This window comes from Pseudonaja textilis, chromosome 7 (assembly GCF_049901715.1).
Source record: "Pseudonaja textilis isolate UNSWEBS1 chromosome 7, rPseTex1.2, whole genome shotgun sequence".
In the NCBI taxonomy this organism is placed as follows: domain Eukaryota; kingdom Metazoa; phylum Chordata; class Lepidosauria; order Squamata; family Elapidae; genus Pseudonaja; species Pseudonaja textilis.
In genome coordinates this window covers 57,260,032-57,285,995 of record NC_141996.1, presented here as the reverse complement: position 1 = coordinate 57,285,995, position 25,964 = coordinate 57,260,032, and the positions used below count along the sequence as shown (strand labels likewise).

Below are 25,964 nucleotides of genomic sequence, written 5' to 3'. Positions count from 1 at the left end.
TCTAGGGATGGGATTAACCTCTTCTCTTCAGGAAGGACAAGATTACAAACATTTTCATTATAAAGAGTATTAAATAACACTTCTGTTATCAGCTGATACTCCCTGGACTTCCCAAAACCTTTCATAGCTGCTGCAGTGTTGGCTACTTCTTGTTTCTTCCTGGGGAGAAAAGATACAGGAGGGGACAATGATGCAGCTTGATCAAACAGGCTCTGAATTCAATGGATGTGTGGTCCAGCCAGCTGTATTGCTTCTGCTGTAAAGCACCCAATTTAGAATATAGAGAACATGGAATAATAGAGTTGGAAGGGTTGATGGCTTTTGGCAGCATGCCCAGGCTTTCAATTAGCCTGAGTGGCTGCTCTTAGTTTCCTTCTCAGCTGATGCGTTTGCTTTGGGGTTTTGACTTTTTTTTAAAAAAAGAGGATTGGCTGCTTTAATTTTTCTGCGTTGTTTTAGTGGTTCCTGGCACCTCCTTTTGTGGTGTACTTCCCTCAGTCTTTTTGAAAGCCTCAAGTGATGGAGCACCCACAACTTCTGAAGGCAAGCTATTCCATTGTTTGATTGGTCTCACCAATCTTAGGAAATTTCTCCTTACTCTTAGATGGTTTCTCTCTTTAGTTAGTTTCCATCCATTGTTTATTGTCGTGTCTTTAGGTGCTTTGGGAAATAGATTTGACTCCCTCACTTTTGTAGGACCCTTCAAATTTCCTAAGAGAATTATTAATGCCTCCGGAAGTTGTAAATCCTGTTGTAAATTCCTATGCCTGTTTTCGAGTTGCCATAAGCAGGAGGGAGGAAAAGGAACAGTATGGCAATTAAAACCAGAAATACATTCCATGCTTATTTTATAAAGATTATAGCCTAGGCTACCGAATGTGATTGATCACCCAGTTCGTGAACATGCTTTGTTGGAGAATCTGATTTATGACATATCCAGAGGGGAGGGGGGAAACAGGGTCACAGGTGACCCTAAATTACGTGTGGCAGAGTTGGCTTCATATGGGTCAATGCCGACATGTTGCTCCTAATAAATATTTTGATTCTTTTGAAGCTTGCCTCGAGGCTCATGATTTAATTAGGGCAATCGCTGGAATGCTGATAGCTCCAACACTGGAAGTTTTAAAGAATGGATTTGTCTGAAGTGGTGTAGGGTTTCCTGCCTAAGCAGGGGGTTGGACTAGAAGACCTCCAAGGTCCTTTCCCACTCTGTTATTCTATTCTATTCTAAATATTGGAACAGTGTTATTTTATTGTGAGTTGGACTAAGGAGAAATTTCTTAAGGGTGAGACCAATCAAGTTGGCCATTCCTATCCAGTCACATGACCACCCAGCCACGTCCACCCAGACGATCATTAGGGCAGAAAACCGGTTGTTAAATTATTTGCATCCCACCATGGCATAGGGGGTATGTATGAATTATGAATCATAGGTAAAAGTTTAGATATTCATTTCATTCATTTTGAAAACACTATCAAATATTAATTTCTGCATTTGAATTTTTGTCTAAATCAATTAAAACAATAGCCTTAAAACTGTGATAATTTTTATTTTTGAAAAAATCCTTTTGGAAAAATGATTTTTTAAAAATGACTTCTTTCCTGTGAGCACAGTCATTATTTGTTTAGTTTGGCCAGTCTAGTGAATTAATGACTCTGGGCTCTTAATAATCTATCTTACAAATTTTTTACTTACGTGGAATAGGGTATGCAAATCGGTCTGGATGTTTTGTAATTAGTGTATTTTTAATGTGTCTTCTCCCAACACCATGTGCTCCTGCATGAAAAACAGTTGATATCATTACAAAGAACTAGCAATATAATATATAATTCATAACTACAGGATCAACATTAAAGTTACCTAATAAAACAAGTGTTTTCCTTTTGAATGCAGGCAATTTTACCACTTCTTCATAGGTGACAAGATCTAATTGATCGAACACTGTAATAGGAGGAAAAACAAAAGATATAGAGGAAAAATGTGATATTTTTCTATTTTTTACTTTTCAAGGATTTTTATTACAATTTCACTAAATATTTTACTTAACAAGAATATATTACAAATTACATGCTCAAGAATTTGTGGGTGACACCATGCAAATAGGCACACTGAAAGTATTAACACTTCTAAAAATTTCTAAGACTCTCCATAGTAATTATTTTAAGGAACTAATAGACATGTGATAACATGTACTTAATCAACAGTAAAGATTTAAATATATTTTATTAGCGTATAAAATGAATTAAAATCTGCCTTATAACACTTTTACTGTAGTGTGTGCGTGTTGTGTATTAGCATCTTATAACCACCCCCACAAGTATAATTATCAGAGTAACCAAAAATACAGTTGTCTTTGCAATTTAACATTTTATATTAGCACACTCTTGGGAATTTGGATAGTGACGGACAAAAAAAATGGCTTTACTCCTTTATGCTACTGTCAATTATTTGAGAATCTCAATGCATTGTCAACTGCAATAGTCTAGTAAATCATACTAAAAATACCCTTCCCTTTCTGTGCCAAGTAATGAAATGTTGTTTGTATTATAATAATTTAAATGAAATTAAAGAATTAACCAATTATAACATATCCGAATTTCTTAAGTAATGTAAGAGTGAATAAACTATTTTATTAAATGTTGTACTAGAAAAAGGATATTTTCAAAAAGATAGAAAGGGAAACAGGGAAGGAGTTAGTATACCAACAATACAACAATTATTTATTTTAATTTATTACAATACACTTTATATTTAATATGGATTAAGAAGTCAGTCCTTCAAACATTTAATTGGGCATATCTCCCTGAAATTCTGCCAAGATTTGTATTTCTTGTATTGATGGAATATTTTACTATCTTCTGGTATAGCAAATTTGACGTTTTAAGTTGTCAGAAATCTTCCTATTTGTAACATAAATCATGTAGCCATTATGATCTGAGTCTCTCCTGACAGTAAATATGGACATACAGGTGTTAATAAATCAAGATTAATAGCTACTATTGCTAAGAAAGATTGGGCTCTTTTGTGAAAAAAATATTAATTTCCATTAACTTCTTCCTTTCTGAGTTGTATTATTTTTCTCAGAACTAAAATAAGGTTTAATTATATTTTCACTTTCTACTTAAAGTAATCTTACTTAATGTAGTTATTGATAAACATAAAATCCTAATAATTTTCTTAAGGAAAAATAGAGGTTGTCTTTTCATGCTCATCAAATTTACAAAATGTATTATGTACTAAATGAAAATTGGTTGAAATTTTAATTTTTGCTATTTTTCAAGGCAACCTCTTAATAGTTAAAAGCATAACATATAGTGAGAGTGCCTCAACACAAACAAGCAGAAAAAACATTCTAATAACCAAACAATCACATTAAAAATTAATTCAGGTTTCTAGACAGAATTAAAAAAATGTACACATATTAGAGGAATACAAGGACACATTTACCAACTGACCTTTTAAGCATTTCTATATTTCTAGGTAATAAATAAAAGGAGTTATTGAAGGGAAATAGTAAGAAGCAAATAAAAAGGCATTGTCACTTGACAGGTTACTTACATGCACAGAGGCCATTGGGATTAAGACAGCATGAAAAATGGACAGGGGTCATTGAAATATGGCTCATAATATTAGTAAAATAAAAAGCATATGCACAAAATAAACTTCACCATGCAATATTCTAAACACAATGCAAATAAATCACTTTAAATGATAAGCATGTTTTTAAAACAACTGGTTCTCTTTTGTAAATTGCTTTTAATTACATTAAAGGAAACATTTTATGCTTATCTTAAGGTTGTGATATCATAAAAATGATCCAAATGAGTTATTACATACTAAGATAGGTAAATTTACTTCATAATTCCAAAATAATGGTGAGGTAATATGTAGTATTATTTAGCCATGATTTAATAAGAATACATTTACAAGATTACTAAAATAATTAAGAAAAAAGAAAGAAAACAGACATTTGGGAGGAAGTTGGAAATGGTATATTTTATATTTTTATTGTCTAAATACATGAAGAAATAAAACTTCATTGCATTACAGTATACGTTTTAAAAATCTTTTAAATCAGCATTCATCTATGGGGAAGATTTTTAAGAAATGGATTATTAAGAAAGTAGCAAGTCTATTTTCTATTTTTCTCCCTCAATTTCTTTTGTTAGCTGAACCACAAGATTTAAAAAAACTAAATAGTGAATGAGAAAAAAAATAGGATATATATTACTTTTAAAAATGCAATCATTTAAATGTTTAAAACCCCTTGTTTTCTAATGAGAAAACTGTGTAAATCTATGGTAATTAACTGAACCATAGAGTTTCACAGATGCTATCTGCTTAACAAGTTTGCTATTTTCATCAGAATGACAAAAGTTGTAGTTTGTTAACACATGTGTGCTAAGTCATGATGCACATCCAAAAGGTGCACCCAGAAAACAACTGAGCCAGTGCAACAGTGGTATAACTCAGGTGAACTGAAAGGTACCTAGAACTGTACGCTGCTGCAATCTCAATCAGCTGCTGCTTCTCAATGGCTTCAAGGGATCTCTATATAGAGCACATTGCAATAAGCAAATTGGAAGATGACTAAGTCATAGTGATTAGGAGTAAGGCTAGTCTAAAAACGGGCACACCTGGTCCTAGTCACACCTGGTGGACAACATGACGTTATGCAAAGATCCAACTCTTTAAAAGCAGCAGGGAGCGACAAATCCAGGAGGAGTCTCAAACTGTGCACTGATTTTGTCCAGACCATTACCCTGTCCAGAGTCAGAAATGTCAAACTTCCAGATCCCGGGAAGCTTAAAGCAATGCGTACGATCCCGTGAACTACGCTCTGAGTTCCATGAACAAGGAAATACTAACCTATACATTGACTACTGCACAGAATGTCTCAAAACCAAGACCTTCAACTTAAATCCCAATAACCATCACCCCAACATCCAACATTAGGCATGCATGCCCCTTACTTCCTCCAGACCCACTACCACATATCTAAAATGCAAACTACTCAACACAAAAAGCCTTGCAAACAAAATGCATGAATTCCTCATCTTATCAGGCACAACCACATTCGACATTATATTTTTCTGTGAGACATGGTTAAATGCATCTGTCTCAGACTCCATTACCAGAGTCAGCGAATATCATATTTATTGGTCAGATCGCGAAATCCATAGAGAAGGTGGAGTTGCTATCTTCTACAAAAAAATCCCTAAATCTAAAAAAGATTCAAATTACACAGCAACTTGCTCTTCCAGAGACCATCATCTGTGAACTGTCCTTGAATATCACAATCCGCTTCTTACTATGCTACAGAGCCCCTGATTATGACATAGTTCATGCAAACAAGCTAACTTCACTGCTAATGTGGGCTGCCTCTTGCCCTCACCCTCCTATTTCCCTTGGTGACCTTAATCTACCTCTTATAAATTGGACCCTAAATGAATGTACATCTGAACCCATACATGCAACCCTTGTACAGTGCTGTTACTACACTGGGACTAGATCAATTGGTAACTAACAACACTAGATTCAATAATTGCCTCAACCTTATCTTCTGCAACAGCTCAAACTCAATATATGGCCTAAAAATACAAGAACGCTTTTCAAATAGTGACCACAGTATGATCGACTTTTGTCTCAATTTACACCCTCACAAAGAGGATCATAATGATGGATCCCCAAAATACAACTTCAAAAAAGCCAACTATGATTTCATAGATGCTGACCTATTTTTAACCCTTTTTTAAAAAATTAACTTTATTACTTTTACAATTAAAATAGACAAACAACACATACATAAATAAAAGGAAATAAAGAAAAAAGAGTAGAAAGAAAAGTCAGAAAACAATTTCATCCTCGACAGTTTGTGGGACCTTATTTTTATCCTTATTTTATGCCATAAATACAATTAACCCTTGATGCGAATATATCTATCTATCTATCTATCTATCTATCTATCTATCTATCTATCTATCTATCTATCTATATCTCTATATCTCTATATTTCCATATCTATCTATCTATCTATCTATCTATCTATCTATCTATCTATCTATCTATCTATCTATCTATCTACATACATATATCTACTACAGTTATAACATATCTTCCTTTGCTCTTTTATTGTGTGATCTATCTTTGCTCTATCCATTCGTACCAGCAGTTCCAGCTGTCGTAATACATTGATGTTTCTTTATCTTTTAATGCCAAAGTTAATTTGTCCGTTTCTGCAAAACTTGATATTTTTTTGAATAATCATTTCTTCTGATGGAACATAAGGTTGTTTCCAACATTGTGCAAAAGCCAATCTGGCCGCTGTCAAAATATGTACTATTGTATATTTCACTTTTGGGGGGAATTGTTTATTAAAGATCCCTAATAAAAAGAATTCTGTTCTACTGTCATTTCCTCTAACCATTTTCTAATTTTCTGCCAATATTTTTGAGCCTCTGTACAAGACCATCACAAATGGAAGAAAGTTCCCTCCTTTTTTTGCATTTCCAGCAGTTCGGACTCATGTTGGGGTGCATCTTCGCTAGTCTTGAGGGGGGAAGGTGCCATCTATAAAACATTTTATAGGCATTTTCCTTGTATGCTGCCAATCTTGTGATTTTACTATTTCTACTCCAGTCCTTCTCCCATTCTGTTAAAGTGATACTATGTTCTATATTCCTATTCCAGCCTACCATATTCCCTTTGACAATTTCTTCCTCTAATTCTCTCTCTAGTAGGTAATTATAAAATTTTGTTTTATACCTATCTATCTCTTATATACCTATCTATCTCTTGATTGGCACATTCTGTTCTCTAGCTGTAATACTACAGAAGACCATTATAATGCATTCTTGTTTGAACATGAAAGAGTCATTAAACTATATGTACCATTAGTAACTCCAAAAAAACAAAACAAAAAAAACAAATTACCCATAACAATAAGGAAACTTCAACAAAAAAAAGATCGCTATGGCATAAAAACAAAATTAGCAAACTTTAAAAACCAATACAACACCCTATGCTGACAGATAAAGGCAGAATGTACAAATTACCACTGCAAGCAAGAGGAAAACCTCCTACATAAAAAATCCACCCATGCCTTCTACAATTTTGTTAACACCAAACCGAAAGACTCAAGAACCATCCCATCCCTAAAAGGACCAAATGGGAAAGATTGCAACGATGAAGCTGTTAAGGCCAATCTCTTCAACACATTCTTCAGTTCAGTCTTTGTAAACAGCAATGGTTCATGCCCCACATTTCCTAGTTGTACCACAACTAACTGTAATAACCTACTACATATTGACTTTACAGAAGATAACATAGAAAAGGCACTACGTAACCTAAAACCATCCCTATCTATTGGCCCTGATGGATTATGTGCATACTTCTTAAAAAAGCTCTCCTCTGCCATAGCAGAACCCCTAAGCATTATACATGAGATATCATTCAGAACCAGCTCCTTACCAAACCTATGGTCCTTAGCTACGGTCATCCCTAACTTCAAAAAAGGTGAGCCCAGCCTGGTTGAAAACTAACAGACCAATCTCACTGTGTTGTGTCACATGCAAAGTCATGGAATCAATCATTAACCAATTCACCACTCTCCACTTAGAGTCAAACAACCTACTCTCCAAAAACAATTTGGTTTCAGGAAATTTTTTTCCTGCAATCTTCAACTCCTACACTTCAAAAATATATGGACTACTCTACTTGACCAGGGTAAAGCTATAGACGCAATTTACATAGACATCTACAAAGCCTTTGATTCAGTGGTACATGACAAACTACTGTTAAAACTAAACTCTTACGGCATTTCCAGATCCCTTCATAAGTGGATTACTGCATTCCTGTCAAACAGGCAACAAATAGTAAAAATAGGGAGCACTATATCAAACCCTGCTCCAGTTAACAGTGGTGTCCCCCCAAGGCAGCGTTTTAGGACCCACCCTCTTCATACTCTATATAAATGACCTTTGCGATCACCTTATAAGCAACTGTGTCCTCTTTGCGGATAATGTAAAACTATTCAACACCACCAACAATGCTACTATCCTTTAAAGTGACCTTGATTGAATGGTCAAACATCTGGCAACTCCAAATCACGACCAACAGATGTTCTCTGTCCTACACATTGGTAAAAAAAATCAATACACCAAATACAAACTAGTTGGATATGACCTTGTTGATGATTCTTACTCTGTCAAGGACCTTGGAGTTCTCATATCAAATGACCTAAGCGCCAGAGCTCACTGTAACAGCATTGCCAAAAAGGCATTAAGAGTTGTAAATCTAATCTTATGAAGCTTTTCCTCTGGAAATATTGAATTGCTAACTAAAGTATACAAAACTTTTGCCAGACCAATACTCAAAGACAGCTCATCAGTCTGGAATCCGCATTGCATATCAGACATTAATACAATCGAGCGAGTCAAGAAGTATTTAACGAGAAGAGTACTACACTCCTCTGCTCACAACAGAATACCCTGTATCACCAGGCTTGAGATTTTGGGCTTGGACAACCTTGAATTATGCCACCTATGGTTAGACTTAAGCGTACCACACAAAATTATCTGTTACAATGTCCTACCAGTCAATGATTACTTCAGCTTCAACCACAACAATACAAGAGCACACAACAGATACAAACTCAATGTTAACCTCTTCAAACTCGATTGCAGAAAGTACGACTTCAGCAACAGAGTGGTCAATGCCCGGAATGCACTACCCGACTCTATTGTTCCATCCTCTAACCCTCACTCCTTTAACATCAAACTATCCACTATTGACCTCACCCCATTCCTAAGAGGTCTGTAAAGGGCATGCATAAGTGCACCATCGTGCCTACCATCCCTGTCCTATTGTCCCCATTTATTCATACCTATTTCCTGTATTCTTACTCATGTTTACACTTATACCTATTATCTTGTAAGTGATTAACAAATAGAATAAATAAAATAAAAATAAAATAAATACTACTACAGAAATGCATGAAACCAAAGATGAAAACCTCCTAGAATGCATATGGGTCAATATAAAAGACAAAAAAAAAGGACATGGACATAAGTGTATACTATAGGCCACCCAACCAAGCAGAAAAAATAGATGTCCTTTTTGTTAACCAACTAACAAATATATGTAGGAAACACACTACAATAGTAATGGAGGACTTGAATTACCTTGACATCAATTGGAAGACTAATTCTGCACCAAGTGAGAAATCAAATAGGTTCCTAACCAACCTAGCTGGCTATTTTGTTGTCCAAAAGGTAGAGGAGGGAACTCACTGGACTTAATTCTTATAAACAGAGAAGAAATTATAGAGGGAATTGAAACTACAGGAACTTTGGGTGAGAGTGACCATGTCATACTAGAATTCAACATAACACAAACACAAGCAATAGAACATAATGACACCAGAGTCTTGGATTGTAAAAGAGTTGATTTTAATAAACTCAGAGAGAACTTGGGAAAGATTCCTTGGATGAAAATCCTAAAGGGGAAAACAACTCAAGAATCTTGGGAAACTCTGAAAAGTACAATCATAAAAGCCCAGACCAGCACAATACCACTGAGAAAGAAAAACAAGAAATCCAAGAAGAAACCAGCATGGCTGCACAAAGATCTGACAAATTGAAAGACAAAAAGGACAAATGGAAAGGAGGACATACAACTAAGGCAGAATATCAGCAGATAGCCAGAATCTGCAAAGATGAAGTCAGGAAAGCAAAGGCTCAGAATGAACAAAGACTTGCAACAAAAGTCAAAGATAATAAAGAAAAGTTTCTTCCAACATTTAAATAACAGGGAAAAAAATCAAGAAAACACTTGGTTCACTAAAGAGAGAAGACAGCAAGGAAGTAACAAAAGTCAAAGATAATAAACAAGTTTCTTCCAACATATAAATAAGAAAAAAAATCAAGGAAACACTTGGTCCACTAAAGAGAGAAGACAGCAAGGAAATAACAGGCAACAGAGAGAAAGCAGATCTGCTGAACTCATTCTTTGCATTAGTCTTCATGCAAAAAGAAATTATAGCCAAACCTACCAAAAACATAACTGTAAAAGACAGACTAGAAATAAAAGTTAAAATAAGCAAAAAAATAAGAAAACACCTGTCTGATCTTGATGAATACAAATCACCAGGACCTGATGGATTACATCCCAGAGTTATAAAGAAGCTGGCAGATGTCATCTCAGAACTATTGTACCACCACTTTCAAAAATCCTGGAGCACCAGGGAACTACCATAGGACTGGTATAGACCCAGGAAACTATAGACCAATCAGCCTAACATCAATACTCGGGAAGATACTGGAAAAGATCATAAAAAAAACCAGATCTGCCAACATCTAGAATCGTGTAAAAGCAGACAGCATGGGTTTGTTAAAAACAGATCATGCCAAACCGATCTTATTTCATTCTTCAACATAGTGACTAAATTAGTAGACCCAGGGGTGGGATTCTACAGGTTCACACCTATTCGCTAAGGTTGTTAGCATTCTAAGCAGTTCAGAGAACCGGTTGTTAGAAGAAATTACTGGCCTAATCCTGTAAGGAAGGCAGGAAGGAAACATTCTGGTGTTGCTTACAGAAACTGCCTCTCCGTTAACCCTTATTACATTCTTGGCAGGACTAGACTTCCTGTCTCTGGAACTTCTCTGGAGATTTTTTCCCCCTCCTTTGCTGGTACTTTGCTTGTGTGGAGTGACCATTCAAAGTTACAATGGCACTGAAAAAAGTGACATGACCATTTTTCACACTTATGACTGTTGCAGCATCCCCACAGTCACAAGAGGCCAGGCGAGGAGATGCGTGCCTCGATGTGAGTGATGTTGAGTTGGCCATGCCCAGCCAGTCACATTATCACCAAGCCACACCCACCAATTAAGCCACGCCCACAGAACCAGTTGTTAAAAAAATTGAATCCCATCCTTGAGTAGACCAGTGAAATACTGTGGACATAATATACTTAGTGTCAAGCCCAAAACTGACATAGGTGTAGCCGTTTTAGTTAGGCTTAGTATATATTCTTTTTTGTACTTTCTCTTTGGTGGATGGGGGAAGGGTTTCGGGCTTGCCACTTTCTTAAGGAGGGAGGAGTGGAGATAGAGAGAGTTGTTTAGGGTAGGTGATTCTTCTTCCCATGGGAACACGACTTGACCATGCTGAGGCCCCTTTAGGTGGAGATTTATGATATCAGGCAACCTTGAATTACTTCTATTTGAGAATATGACTTTTGGGGGTTGTTTCTAACTTCTAATATTGTGGGGTAATTCCGGGTTGTACAGATCCAGAATTACTACATATTTTGCCAATTTGATGCTTTCCTAAATAAAAAGAATTGTTTTGGAAGATGGACTGTGTTCTTTTCTTTTTAAATTGATTTCATCACTTGGAAACCTGACATTATTCTGGATCTCAAAAAACTATAATCCCAGACAGGGGTTGTGATTCAGGATCCTGAGCCCTAGCTATTTACCTGGAACATTGGGTAACAGTAAAGACTCAGGGAAGATGGCAAAGGACGGGATCCAGGGGCACCGGAACGTGAGTGCAAACCAGGAGACCATCAGAGTAACGGTGGTCATGGAGGATATTATGCACCAGCTAGGTGCCCGCCTGAAATCCTCAAGTGAATGGTCAGGAAGCTTAAGTATCCAACGGATGGAAAGAGACCTGCTTGGCCAAGCAATCCTTCCTGACCTACTCATTGATCGGCCGTTAATTGCAGCCAGGCAGTCCCGAGCCACAATCTTAGAGTGGAGAGCTGCAACTGGACCTATAGGACCTATGGGAGACCACAATGAGCTGGCTGAATGGCAGTACTAAATGGTGATATGCAGCCAGATCTTCGAGGATCTACCTGATCAGCTGGAACAGCTTGTTATTGGACGCGAAGGCAGAGGCTGGCAAAGGAGGCAAAAGCCCACCCAGAGAGATCATGAAACGCAAGTGGAGTCCATCTATTTTTGGTTTAACCCAGTTGTTGGGAGAATTATCTCCTCCCAGAAGAGGGCGATCTACTGCTGCAGGAGATCTTCCACCATTATACCATTCGCCCCCGAGAGTGGAACGGAAAGGGGTGAGTAGAAGGGAAAGTCTGCAAAGAATCCATCAAGGAATGAGCCCTCCTGCCATCTACCTACATTTTAGCCAGGCAGAGGATGGGTTCAAGAATAAGCTCGAATGAGGCCAGCCCAAGCTGCAGCCCCACCTCCCCCGCTGCAACCAGACCAGCGTGTGAATGCCCCAACACCTTTTAAAACCATGTTTGATGGGACAGCAAGTAAACTTGCATTTTTCCTGAATAGAGCATGGTCTTACATCAAGAGACATGGAAATAAGTTCCATGATGAAGCACAACTGGTACAATTCCTTGGAGACATTTTGGAGGAGGAGGCATCAGAATGGTTCATCCAGCTCAATGATGAAGGTGCTCCTGAATTAAACAACGTGGATAACTTCCTAAGAGAGCTCCAATCACATTTTGAGGATTCTTCCCAAGCACAAGAAGTAGAAGCTGAAATAAAAAGCATCAGGCAGAAGGGCAGACCTGCCAAGGGACTAGTGCTTGAGTTCAGATGCCTGGCCACTGGTCTCAGGCATTGGTCTCAAAGAATATTTGTGTACTATTTCCAAGAAAGCCTGGATGAGGAGTTGTTAAAAATCTGCCTTTGCCGTGGGCTGCCTGAGGACAGAATCTATGAGTGTCACCAGATGGCCATAGCAATGGACAACGCCCTCAGACAGCACCAAAAAAGCAATGCTGAGAGACAACCCAAAAGGCATTTCACAAAGAAACCCGTTCTAAAACACCCTGACCCAGCACTGCCTTTTACAGTGCAAGCCGATGCTAGCGATGTAGCAGTGGCAGCTGTTCTGCTCCAGAAAAATGGTAATGGAGTTCTGCAACCCTGCGCATGTACGTCCAAAAAACTCACAGACACTAAAAGAAGATGGGCTGTATGGGAAACAGAAGCTTATGCTGTTCGTTGGGCTTTAATAACTTGGAGACAATTTTTAGAAGGCAGTAACATTCCATTCGAAGTGTGGACAGACCACAAAAACATAGAAGCTCTAAAAACACCCAGGACACTCTCTCCTAAACAAGTTAGATGGGTCCAATACTTCAAAAGATTCAATTTCCAATTGAAGTACCTCCCAGAGGGGAAAATCTACTAGCAGACGCGCTGTCTAGGAAGCCCCAATTTTACAGTAAGCGAGAAGAAGTATTTCACTCAATCATTCCACTGTCTCTTCAAGAGATAGTTCAAGTAATCACGCAGGCACAAGCTCAATTCCAAAAAATAAAAAAACAAATTAAAAATGACCAGGAAATTGCAAAATGAATTAACAACAGATACTTGGTATTAAGAAAATAAGGATTTATTAACTATGCAGGAGGGTGTAGCATGGAAGGGTTCTAAACTATATGTCCCTAAAACTTTACATCTTCATGCACTTCAGAAAAGACATGACTCAAAACAAGTAAGACATTTTGGATATTTAAAAACCCTACACATGGTCAGATGCCAGTTTTGGTAGCCAAAAATGAAGCAAAACATTGAGGGTTATGTAAAGAGCTGTGCCACTTGTGCCACAAGGAAAACCTGACCAGGAAAACCTCCAGGATTATTTCAATCTGTAGCAGAACCATCCCGGCCCTGGGAAAAAATAGGGATGGATTTTATAGTAGATTTACCTGAGAGTGAGGGGCACACAGTCATTTGGACTGAAGTGGATTTATTTTCCAAACAAGCTCATTTTGTTGCATGCCCAGGACTACCATCAGCCTGGAAATTATCCAAAATCTTTGTGAATCATATATATAGATTGCATAGAGTGCTTAGGAGAATAATTTCAAATAGAGGGGTTCAATTTACCTCAAAATTCTGGAGGGAATTTATAAAAGCAGTTGGATTCTCTCAAGGTCTAAGCTCAGGATTTCACACAGAAACGAACGGACTTTGTGAGAAAACTAACAAAATTATTGGACAATATTTTAGATGTTATGTAAATTATCAACAAACCAACTGGTCTGATTTTCTGCCGTTTGCTGAGGTTGCTTATAATAATGCTGTACATAGCAGTACTGGGTTAACTCCTTTCCAAATTAATACTGGGATAGAGTTCGTTTCCATGCCTGGATTGCCAAGGGACACTGCCCCCCCCTCCATGTCAGTAACTGAATGGACGCAATTAAGGACTCTAGGGAAAACACAAAAAGGCTTTGAATAAGGCAGCACAAATCCAAAAGATACAAGCTGATATACATCGTTCTCAGCAGCCATAGTTTAAAGTGGGGGATAAAGTTTATTTGTCAACTAAATATTTGAAATTACACTTACCTTCTAGGAAATTAAGTACAAAATTCATAGGGCCTTTTCAGATAATTAAAATAATAAACCCAGTAACTGTGACACTTAATCTCCCTAGGTTATTGGGGAAAGTACATCTGGTGGTTCATAGTAGTTTGTTAAAGCCATTTGTTTTATTCTTCATTGAGGCCAGCAGAACGTGTAGCTCCAAAACCTTTGGTCATTGCAGGGCATGAACATTATGAGGTTAAGAAAATTTTGGATTCTAGGATTTTCAGGGGGAAGTTACAATATTTAATTTATTGGAAAGGCTATCCAAATTCACAAGCAATTGGGTAAATAGCTGGAAAATTAATGCTCATAGACTGGTGGGAAAATTCCATGAAAAAACACAAGCCCAGGGCGAATTCTGTGGGTGTCAGAGGAGGTTAAAATGTACATTGTATGACTGTGTTTAACCTAATTTCAATCTTTCAATCTTCTTTTCAAATGAGGGAGGGCAGCCTGTCAAGCATGAAATTGACATATGTGTAGCTATTTTAGTTAGGCTTAGTATATATTCTTTTTCTTACTTTCTCTTTGGTGGTTATGGGGAGAGGGCTTGCCACATTCCTAAGGAGGGAGGAGTGGACATAGTTGTTTAGGCTAGGTCAGCGGTCGCCAATTGGTGGACCGTGAGAAAATTTTGGTGGGCCACAGAGCACCCACATGGCCCGTGGGAACCCTCCCTGCCCTCTCACTCCTTACCCAGCAAACTTGTCTGTTAAGTTGCTATTTTTCCTTTTTCCAACCATCATCTGTTCTGCTGTGCCAGGAGATTTAGATTAGCTAAGAAGCAGGAAATGGTTGGATTTCTTGCTTTCTAGCTAAGCACAGCCGAACCTCCCTTAGGACTGAAGGTTTGCTTGCAAGCAGATTCAGTGCAGACTCACGACAAGCAAATTTGAGAGACTAGCTGATGACAGATAGATAGATCAATGAATGATTCTGTGAGCAACTCAATTTGCCTGATTTTGGGTAAAAGTTGCTTTTTTAATAAAAAATTCAATATTTATATAAATATTTATAATATTTACATACAAGCCATGCCCAGCCAGTCACATGACCAGCAAGCCACACCCACAAATTAGGCCATGCCACAGAACCAGTTAGTGGGCAATATCTGAACATAAGGTACCCCAGATTTAAAACTTTAAAGAGACTTTTTAAAAAAAGGATTGGAAAAGTGGCGACCAGAGGGAGTGAAAAAAAAATTAGGACAAAAGTAAAAGTGGTTTTGAACTGTAAAAGAATTAAATTGAAAGAGGGAACCAGAAGAAGATATCTGTGTTAATTGGATTATACTAAATTATATAATTGGCACTAAATAGGCATACTAAAAACTGAACTTGAATGTGCCTAAAAGAAAAAAAATGCAATAATTGGATTTATTAAAACTTAAAAGCCCTAAAAGGGAAAGAAAAGTGAAAAAAAAGGTGGAACTCGGACATAGCAGAGAGTGCCACCCAATGGTAAAAAAAAAAATTCTGTGACTCTTTAAAAAGTGTTTGGTTCCTTAAAAATTGGAACTTGATACAAAGTAAGAGGAACCTTGAAACAATAAGATAGAAACCCTGAAAAATGAAATTAGCATACTATAAAGGAAGAGGAAAGAAGCCTGAACCCTGGGAATACTAGGTGACTTTGGGAAAAATTTAAAACTTAACAGAAGGAACTTAACAATGAAATATATGGACATTGGACTTTTTTGACCCTGGAAAATTGAAACAGGACTTAACAGAAGAGGATGATTAGAAGCTGGTTTAAACTAAGTACTGGACAACTGGACTGAACTTAAATACTGAAGAAAAAGGTTAAAAAAACCCTAAAATTAAAAGAGGTGCACAAAAATGGCAGAATACTGTTTGGAAATAACATCGGACTTAAGAAGTATAAGGGAAATGACATGGAGAAAAATGGAATTGTACGGTATTGCTATACGAATGCTAGAAATGGCATTGTTGGAGAACAAAGACAAACAAGGAGATCCAGAAGGGGAGGAGCTGATTAAAGAAGAGGCTAGCCTCAATGAACAAATGATACAACAAACATTGAAGCGGGGGGAAAAGCATGGAAATTAAAATCTGGAGGTTTGTGGGGACAATTAAAGAGGTAATTGTTCGGAAAGACAAAGAAATAAAAAGGAAACAGCAGAAAAAGGAATTACAGGAGAACATTCAAAAGAGCGAGGGGGATAAAAACTGGAGTCAGAAATGAAGGGGAAAAATAAAAGGAAAAGAGGAATAAGGGAAAGGAGCAGAAAAAAAGGGGATATAGAAAACAAAAAAAGAAAAGAAAAGAAGCTGTATGGCTAGAAGACCTAGAGATAATGGGTAATCAGAGAATATGAAAGGGAATTTTACAAGGTAATGCATAAAGTGGTATAAAAATATAGATTGTAAAAAATGGAATGACTGGAAATGATGTTTTTTTCTCTTCTTTTCTATTTGATTATTTTCTAAGAATTATTCTTAAATTAACTGGAATACATGTAGAGATGGAACTATTATAAGAATGTTAATTACATTAAATGAAATTAAAATATAGTTAAAATGAACTATGAGAATTGTATTAAAAAGACAATTATCAGTTTCTACAATTAGCTGAAAAGATCAATGTATTAGAAAACATAAATGTCTTAGAATAATAAAAAAAGAATACTGTGTGGAATCTAACCTAAAACGTATATGTGATATATAGTACCTAAGTGATAACTAAAAATGATTATATTATGGTAGTTTTTAATATGATTTAAAGGGGAGTAAACTGAATGATGTATAAAAGGGTGATGCACTCAAACAGGCGATTAAGGGGGAAATGTTTGGAATTGTTAAAATTAAGATGGAACTTACTGAATAATGAAATAAGAATATGTGATGAAACTGCAAATATGACAGATAAACATATAAAAGTATAATGAAAATAGATTAAGAAATAAGGATTTTAAGATATTATATAAAGAAAATAAGAGTGTAATTAAAGAAAAACAGAATAAGTTAAGATATGAATTAAAAATAGATAAAATAAATGTGAAAAACATACTAGTCAAAATTTATAGAAAATGAGAATTGCAATGATATGATAAGAAAATGAATATGTAAGATAGTTATGTAATTATGGTCATGTTTGTATGGAAATGTAAAAACCTGGAATTGCACTGTTCACCAAAAGAGATGTTTGTAAAGGATAAAAATAAAAAACATTTTGGAAAAAAAAGAAAAGACAGAGGAGGGATTGGTCAAAGAAGATAGTGACAACCGGGTCACCTCTATTCCCTTCAGACCATAGAGACGACACCTACCTAACAATAAAGAACAAGCTGCAGCCTGCTCCTTGCCATAGTCTCCAGAGTCCATCTATACCATTCATACCTCAGAACCTATGGACAATACCAGCTCAAATGGCACAGCAGTCTACAAGCAACACCACAAACAACAGCATGCTTCAAAAAGCAATTGAATCAGTCTTCTGCAATACCTCCCACATCTGTTTAAAAGAATGGTGCTGGATATATATCAAATGATCTCAGCAATTCTAAGGCAAAAACTACCAATGGGATGTTATATTCTGGACTTAGATCACTGTCAAATTTCCAGAAGCCTCATCAGAAACTGCAGTGGTACCACCTCATTGACAACCATATCTGCAAAAAAGCAATGGCAGCTCCCGATGCTACGATCTCAGAATTCAAATAGTGGTATTGGTTAATAAAAGGCAGGGCGTGTCATGCCAGCATATAACTTTTATATACTGTTGTTGCTCTTTAGCACCATCTAGTGGCCGGAGAGACAAATATGTCCCAACATATGATCTTAAAATACTGTTGTTGCACTCTAGCCCCATCTAGTGGCTGGAGAGACAAAATACCAAGTATATTGTTCAAAGCTGACCCAACCCACTTACCCATCAGCCTGCACTCTCAAACTAAGTGCATGCTGGGAAGCTCCATTTTCCTTTAGCATTTGGAGAAGACAGAAGCACAAAGAAGAATTCATCTCAATTTGTGGCACATGGTCATCGAAGGGCAAACCCAACCCACACACAAAGCATCACTGGTGAGATTTAAATTGTTTGTATTTATTAATTGCTATGTTCAGCAGTAACTCAATACTGTCTACCTTGCATTTAATTCTCATTGTATTTATTCCTATTTCCCCCAGTTTCACCATATTCTGTTCTTTCAATAAAGCAATCAGATCTATGCACATGGTCTGTTTTATTGGAGAATAGGTGAGTTTAGCTGCATGTTGAGCTGCACACAGACTAGCATGTAGTGAGGACAGAACAGACATGATTATAGTTTAGAATGGAGAAGTGGAACTTTGGGAATACTGCATATTGGAGCTGATCCTTTAGTAAAAAAGAAATTATCTGTCATGTTAAACTTGGTTTTCTTTTATTTTGTTTATATTAGGAAATTAGGAGCATTTTATGTATTTTGTTTATAATTAAGAGTTGAGATGCGGAATGTTGAGTTTTACGTATGGTAATTAATATAAAAATATAAATTCTTTTGCTGCAGTGGTGAGAATCAAATTTTTTTACTACCAGTTCTGTGGGCGTGGCTTGGTGGGTGTGGCATGGCTTGGTGGGTGTGGCAGGGGAAGGATACTGCAAAATCTCCATTCGCACCCCACTTCAGGGAGAAGGTTACCGTAAAATCTTTATTCCCTCCCCACCCCACTAATCTGCTTTCCAGCTCCGTTCTCCTGTGCAGGGCAACAAAAGAAGACCCAGCCGATCAGCTGGGACTCGGGAGGCAGAGAATAGATAGGAGTGGGGCTAGTCAGAGGTGGTATTTTCCGGTTCTCCAAACTACTCAAAATTTCTGCCACTGATTCTCCAGAACTGGTCAGAACCTGCTGAATACCACCTCTATTTTGCTGGAAACTGCAGTGAAGAAAGCATTACTTGTTTCATTTGCCTATTGTTAAAAGATTGGTTATGAAGAATTTTATATTTGTTATAGGAGAGACGGAGATTATGGGATTGTTTATACTTGCCATGATGAGGGTAGGAAGTCACTTTACAGGCTTTTCTACTTTTCCTTTTCTTCTGTTTATCCTCTTTTTTCTAGTTTGTGTTATCCTTTACTATTAATACACTTTAATAAAATGTGCTATTCAAAACTTTTAATATTTTTTAAAAGAAATAAAAAATTGTAAGAAAATATGTAGGTATGTAGGTATATATATGTATATATGTGTATGTCTCTCTCTCTCTCTCTCTCCCTCCCTCCCTCCCTGGGAAGAATGCAGACAAGCAACTTGGAATAAGGGGTGATTCAGAATAAAAATATATTAAAAGGTGGGAAAAGCCAAAGCATGAAAATACATGAGGAAGAATGGCAAAAGTGAGAAATATTGATTCAAAATGTTGCTTTAAAAAGTTTTATTTTTGGTAGGAAGACCTATCTCTATTAATTATCTCTTAACTAGAAAGCAGCTGTGGTCTTCATCTTTGCTGAAATCACCATTTATATTAATACAATACTTTCAACCGTTCACACAATATCAAAAAATAAGTGATTGATTGATATTACTCTATAAGCAAAGATAAGGTAAGTGATGAAAAGGATCTGTATTGCTTACCATGCTTGCAATTTAATACATATACATTGGAATAGAATTGACAAATATAGCTTTTCTAATATAAACTAATGTAATACTGTTCTTGTAAAACAATACCTGGGTTTCTGTTTTCCAACTTTTCAAGTACTTCACACACACAAAAAATCACAATCTGCAAATTTTTGAGATGTCCAGTTCTCTTCATTAGACAAAAAAGTGAGAAAAAAACCCAGTTTGACTTAAAGTGATAAAGTCTTCATGGATGGAATTTAAATTAAACATATTTGCAAGTCTTCTGATTCCTTCCACCTTTCATTTTCATTTTCACCATGCAGGCCTCATGATTTTTTGTCTGATAAAGAATATTAGAAATCTCAAAAGTTTATGTTTCTTCTGGAAAATTTAGAACCTTCCAGAAAGTAAACACTTCTGATTCTTCTTTTCCTTCCAGATACAAAGGAAGCCATCTTTCCAATAATATTTGTTACCTCATCTTCTTAACTGCCCATATAGGTGGACATTCCAGGTGGGTAGTAAGTGGCAGGCAGCACTGTGGCAAATAGCAAAAGCAGCAAATGCTCAGTGGGCCCAAACATACATCCCCAGGGGAGGCCTTTGGAGACTGATTCAATAGGGACCAGATGTCGGTCTGGAAATATCCTGGGGAGCCCCTCTATGATAGGACGGGCCTCTCAGGGAGTCAGTAGGTGGTGGATTAGAATTGAGATTGAGTGTGTGTGTGTGTTTGTTACTCACTTTTTTGACTGATATTTGAGAGGCAGAGAAATGATTGGAGTACCATCTTCCAAGTCAGTGGGAGAGGCTGGTTAGGGTGATATAGTTGGATGGGAGATGGATTAATGGTTTAAGGTTTTAGGCAGTACTAAGAATGAAAGCTAAAGCACTGTGGGGGCTTGCCTCTATCCCCCGATAGGAGGGTGATTGGAACATATGAATGCATGAAGGGATCCAGAGCCAGGGGAACCAGGAGGCCAGAGTTGGAAGGAAATGGAGGTCTGGGGTAGAGCAGTACATTCAGATAGTGATGGGCATGAGACATTTTGATGAGAGGCAAAGGGCTGTTACTGGGGAAGATGCCCTCGGGTTTGGTACCAGTGGTATGTTCTGATCCTCTTCGCTTAGGCCCAGATTCTGGTCAAAAGACCCACAGATATCCAGGATTTCAGCTGCTGCTGCTTAATTCCTGATCAGTCAGTAATAAAGCTCCCCTTATTTGTGACCTTATTAGGGAGGAGCAAGTTGACTTGGATTATCAAGACATGACTGGGCCAAAAGGTGCGGTTCAAAAGACATGACTGGGTCAAAAGGTGCCTGGTAGGATTTCAGGTGTGGCACAAGCCTAGATTCCAGGTCAGGGGAGAGGGAGGTGGCAGTTGTCATTCAAGAGTCTGTTGATGCTGCTTCCGGTTTGGGATTCTTCAGTGACAGACCAAAATCCACGATCGTGCGCCATTTCAATCCATACTTGCTGCTGGAGCGCCCCGATCTTCTGGATTCGGGGCTGAACCCATCCCTTAGAGGTGGTGAAGAGGGGGGAGACCGCCAGCTGAGTTGAGGGGAGCCCCATCTCTCCTCCTCAGCTTGGCAATACTCTCTTTCCCGAAGGTAGATGCAGCGGTAGAAATGGCTACCTCAAAGAGGAACCTGACCAGACAAGATTGTGCAGGAGTGAAGACAAAAGGGAGAGCTTGACAGCCCAGGCTAAGCAGAGATAACATCTATGCAAGGTACCCTGGAACTAAAATAATTAAGAATGTTATTCCTAAAATAAGTTTTTTAAAGTAGCGGAGAAGAGAGGGGAAAAGGAAAAAATATTTTCTTTCTTTCTCATATTGACAGTTGCAATTGCAATCAGCTTTGAATGCTAAAAAGAAGAGATTCAAGTAAGAAATTAGTGCTAATTTACTTTGACACTAACAGGCAAATTTTAAGCTGAAAGTAAAGTGTCAAAGGGAAAATAAAGATTTTTTGGACACTTTAAAGCCCTCAAAAGGAGGAAAGTGGAAGAAAAAAAGAAAGGGTGGAACTTGGAAATAACAGAGAATGCCACCTGGAAATAAAAAGAATTAACTGTGAAACTTTAAAAAGATTTCCAAAGGATATACTGTAACTGAAATTTTATTAAAATATAACAGAGCACCTGGAAAGGAAAAGAAAGAAGCAAGAAGAAACAGTTTTGGATTACTTGGTGATTTTTGGAATTTTGGGTGTTGGATTTTTTGTGCTTTGAATTAAAATTAATCGGGTGGTTGTTTAAAAGTGTTAAAAATGGGACACTTCCGGTTGTCGGCTTTGCTGACAGCAGGGATTCGCCTTCTCTGCGATTCCTGCTGTGCTAGCCGCCTTGGTGCCTCCGATCCTGACGGATTTGGAGGCTAAGGCTGCCCTGTTGGGGCAGCTGAAGAGAGGGGGGATCCGGACGGGGGTGTGGGGCATCGCAACCCCCCCCCAGCCGGCAATAACCTCCTTTTCTCAAGACGGTTCCAGCGGTGGTCTTTTATGGCCACCATAAAGAAGCCGGCAATTGGATAAAGAATGCGCAAGAGGGAGAAGGAGTTTTCTTTTTTTTTTAAAGAAAGTTTTTTCTTGGTCGAACTGGGACCTTAAGGATATATTTAACACCTGGGAAAGTAATGACTTGGAAGCTATTGTTCCCGATTGATGTTTTCAGCTGCGAAGAAAAGTGACGAAAAGGGGAAGTTACTCTCCCTCCCCTATGGAATTAACAAATGGACAAGGGAAACCAGCCTTTTGGTAGAAGGTAAAACCTAAACTCCTTTGTTATAAGTGGGAAGGGAGAGGCTTGGGAAAACAAATTTTTACTCTAAGACTTTGCTGGAGGAGATGCCTTGAAGATAAAGAGAATTTTCTTTCCCTAATTTGACTTCACCCCTAGAAGAGAAACTGTAAAAAGAAGAAGCTTCTACTCTGCCTGGACTGTTTGATGACTTTGGGACTTTTGGGAACTGTTTTAAGCCTTGAAATAACTGATTGGTTTAAGAAGAGGATACAGAAAGAGAAGAAGAAACTTTAAAATGGCTCTATCTCTTGATGAACTAAAAAAACAATATCTAAAAACAAAGAAAGAAGGCAAAGATGTTATGGGAGAAGCCCTTTGTTTCCTAAATATGGCGCTTGCTATGTGTCAGCAAATTAAACAACAGCTGGAAGAAACCGAGGAAGAAGAAGCCATTTTTAATGAACTAAACGGTGTGACTAAGAAAGAAAGGAGAAAGAGAGGAGCGAAAAGGAACGACTTAAGAAATAAAAAAATATTTATGAAAGAGAAAAAGAAGATGCAAAAACAACAGAATGCTAGAAAGCAAAAGGAAAGAGGAATGCAGAAAGGGGAAATTAAGAAGGCAGAGGTTTTGAGAGGAGGGGGTAAAAAGTTTAGGCGGGCTAAGAAGGAAAGGGAAAAGGGGAAAAAGTTACAAAGATATAAGACAAGATGGAGATAAGGAAATTTTTTTCAGGGATAATGGGTAATATATGGGGTTTTTTTTTCTTAAAAAAAAGGGGGGATTCTGCAAAGTACACATGAGTATTGTAATAGTGGTATTTGTATTATAAGTAGATAACCAGAACTTTTAAAGATCTAATAAAAGGCTAAAATATCAAGGTATAACTTTAAAAGGTTTAATAATGAATGATAATAAGTTTTAATAAAATACTAAAGGGAATGTTTAAAATATTAGTTTGAATATAGAGTTTAATGGATTAATGTGTTGATTGTTATGGATTTATTATTGTAGTATTGGTTTTTGAAATAGTAGAATGTACTAAGCAGAATCTGATTGGGATTTAGGTGTTATTTTAAATTTTAACTTAGGGGAATGATAGAAAAGCATCATACTCCGATTAGTGATTCCAGGGGAAACTATTCTTTCTTAAATTGGAAATGAGACAGATGTAAATGGAGAAATGGACAAAAGATATAAAAATATTTTTTTAAAAAAAGCAAGATTAAATATATAAAACAGAATTAAGATGAGGCAAAAGTGGAGAGGAGTTATATAATAGATATAGAATGGTAAATAAGATGGGTAATGGTATATAAGAAAAGCGTGAATACAACTGAGTCCATACAAAAAGAGGTAATCTGGGGCCAAGTTACTTTCTAGAAGAAAGCTTTATGTTTTTTATGTCTGTGTTTTATGTGTGTGTGTTTAATTAAGAATTAAATAATAAAATCTCGGAAGAAGACTAGATGAGAATAATTATAAACAAGCCAGAGGGAAATATAAAGTTGATGACTGGATAGCAGATAAATCAGAAAGGAAATATGATTGAATAATGATTAAAGAGAAACAATGTGGAATTTGGTAAAGGGAAGTTACGTGTTTATATGGAAATGGGATAAATTATAAGTATGTGATATAAAGCAATATGTTACCTGCCTTGTAAGGATCTACAATGGAAAGAGGTTTTATGTTTTTAATGTTTGATGATGTTTTGTCTTGTTTGTTTGTTTGTAAAATCAATAAAACTTGTTTAAAAAAAAAGTGTTAAAAATGGCAGTACTACTTGTGGAATTAAAAATGGAACTTAAAAAATGAAAGAAGAGTTGCAAGAGAGAGGTGGATCCTTTGGCTTCGCACATCAATTCTTAGAAATGGAGATTTTAAACTATGAAAAACAACAAGAAATGCTTGAAGAACAAGAAGGGCTGGACAAAGAAGAAGCCATCTTTAATGATCAAACAATGCAATGGGGGGTAAAATGGAAAAAGGGAGAAAAAGGAGTTGATAACACAAGATTTAAGGAAACAACTAAAAAAATAGTTTGAAAAGTAAACATAACATTAGGAAGAAGCAGAAGAGAGGATTACAGAAGGGAAAATCAGAGAGAGAGGGGGACAGAAAAAGGTGGTGAGGAAAAGAGGGGAAAGATAAAAAGGAAAAGAAGTTATAAGGGACAGAAACAGGAAATAAACAGGAGAAACGTACAAAGATTAAAGGTATTAGCGTATTTAAAAGTCACAGAGATAATGGTTAAAAATACAAATTAAAAGAGAAGATTCCGCAAGGGTACAAGTGATAGTGTTGCTATATTAGAAATAGTAACAAGCTAGAAAATAGGAAATATAGGTGATTAAAATGAAAGATAAAACTGGTATTGTTACGTAATGGAATGCTTGCTAACAATTAAATTAAATAGAGAAAGGGAATAAAAGTGAAAGAAGAGGAAGGAATGAAAATACTTTGTTTTTATTGATTTATAAAATACAATTGAAAAGAAATGTGAAAGATTTATAATGAAATTAATATCAGTTTTCAGGATGAATTTGAATAGAATAACCATTTTTACATTGACCATTTTATATACTTTTTCTTTTCTTAGAATTGAGTGTATATTTTTAAGGGAAAGTACCAAATGGAATTTGGTTGATAAGAGTTATATAATATAAAATAGATATTAGAAGCTGAATGTCATAATTGTAAGGGAAGGGAAAAATTATTGAGAAATTGATAAAATTGTGACAAGATATGAAATTAAATACAAAGATAAATATGTAACTGAGATTATATCTGTATGGAGATGTGATAACCTGGAATCATGCTATTCTCTAAAAAAGATGTTCTATTTTCATTAATGTTTTGTGAAAACCCAAATAAAACTTTTACAAAAAAAAAAAGAGTCTGCTGATGCTGTTCCACAAGCTGCTGGTTGTGAGATCCTGTTTCTGAAAATAGACTCACATGATCAGCTAGGAGTGTTGCTGCTGTATCAGCCTCCTTGATGTGTAACAACCCCCTTCCCTGTCATCTCACGGTTGGCAGTGGAGCTCCCAAGATTTATGGTCTCAGGGGACTTCAATTTGTCATTTCTGAAGCTCCCCTCAGAAGCAGCTCAGAATTTCATGGCTACCATCAGCATATCTTCACTTGGAACAGTGGACATGGGTTTTTTTTTGTTGGATCAGTAGTAATGTGATCTGAGAGTAGTTTTCCTTATCCATCCTGTCATGGTCAGATCATGCCCTGGTGACCTTGAGATTTTCCTATG

The 25,964-nt window shown here is 36.8% G+C and overlaps 1 protein-coding gene and 1 long non-coding RNA gene across 30 annotated transcripts in view; one reads left to right on the top strand and one right to left on the bottom strand.

Annotated features, from left to right (window-relative positions):
* Positions 1-25,964, bottom strand: part of CASK (calcium/calmodulin dependent serine protein kinase) — a 263,121-nt gene that overhangs the window by 5,546 nt on the left and 231,611 nt on the right. For 23 of the 28 annotated variants that reach the window (XM_087937711.1, XM_087937716.1, XM_087937717.1 and 20 more), the window contains 2 exons: positions 1,862-1,942; positions 1,697-1,777 (listed from right to left, as the gene is read on the bottom strand). In XM_087937711.1, coding sequence (XP_087793837.1) covers positions 1,697-1,777; positions 1,862-1,942 — 162 coding nt within the window. The remainder of the gene's footprint in view (positions 1-1,696; positions 1,778-1,861; positions 1,943-25,964) is intronic. The other 5 variants (XM_087937713.1, XM_087937723.1, XM_087937727.1 and 2 more) reach the window with 1 other exon arrangement.
* LOC148125352 (uncharacterized) lies at positions 18,326-25,400 on the top strand. 2 transcript variants are annotated; one of them, XR_015744378.1, is made up of 4 exons: positions 18,326-18,419; positions 20,386-20,460; positions 21,565-22,214; positions 24,462-25,400. It is a non-coding gene; the product is annotated as an uncharacterized LOC148125352 (long non-coding RNA). The 2 variants fall into 2 exon arrangements; XR_015744377.1 differs by having other exon boundaries at positions 21,561-22,214.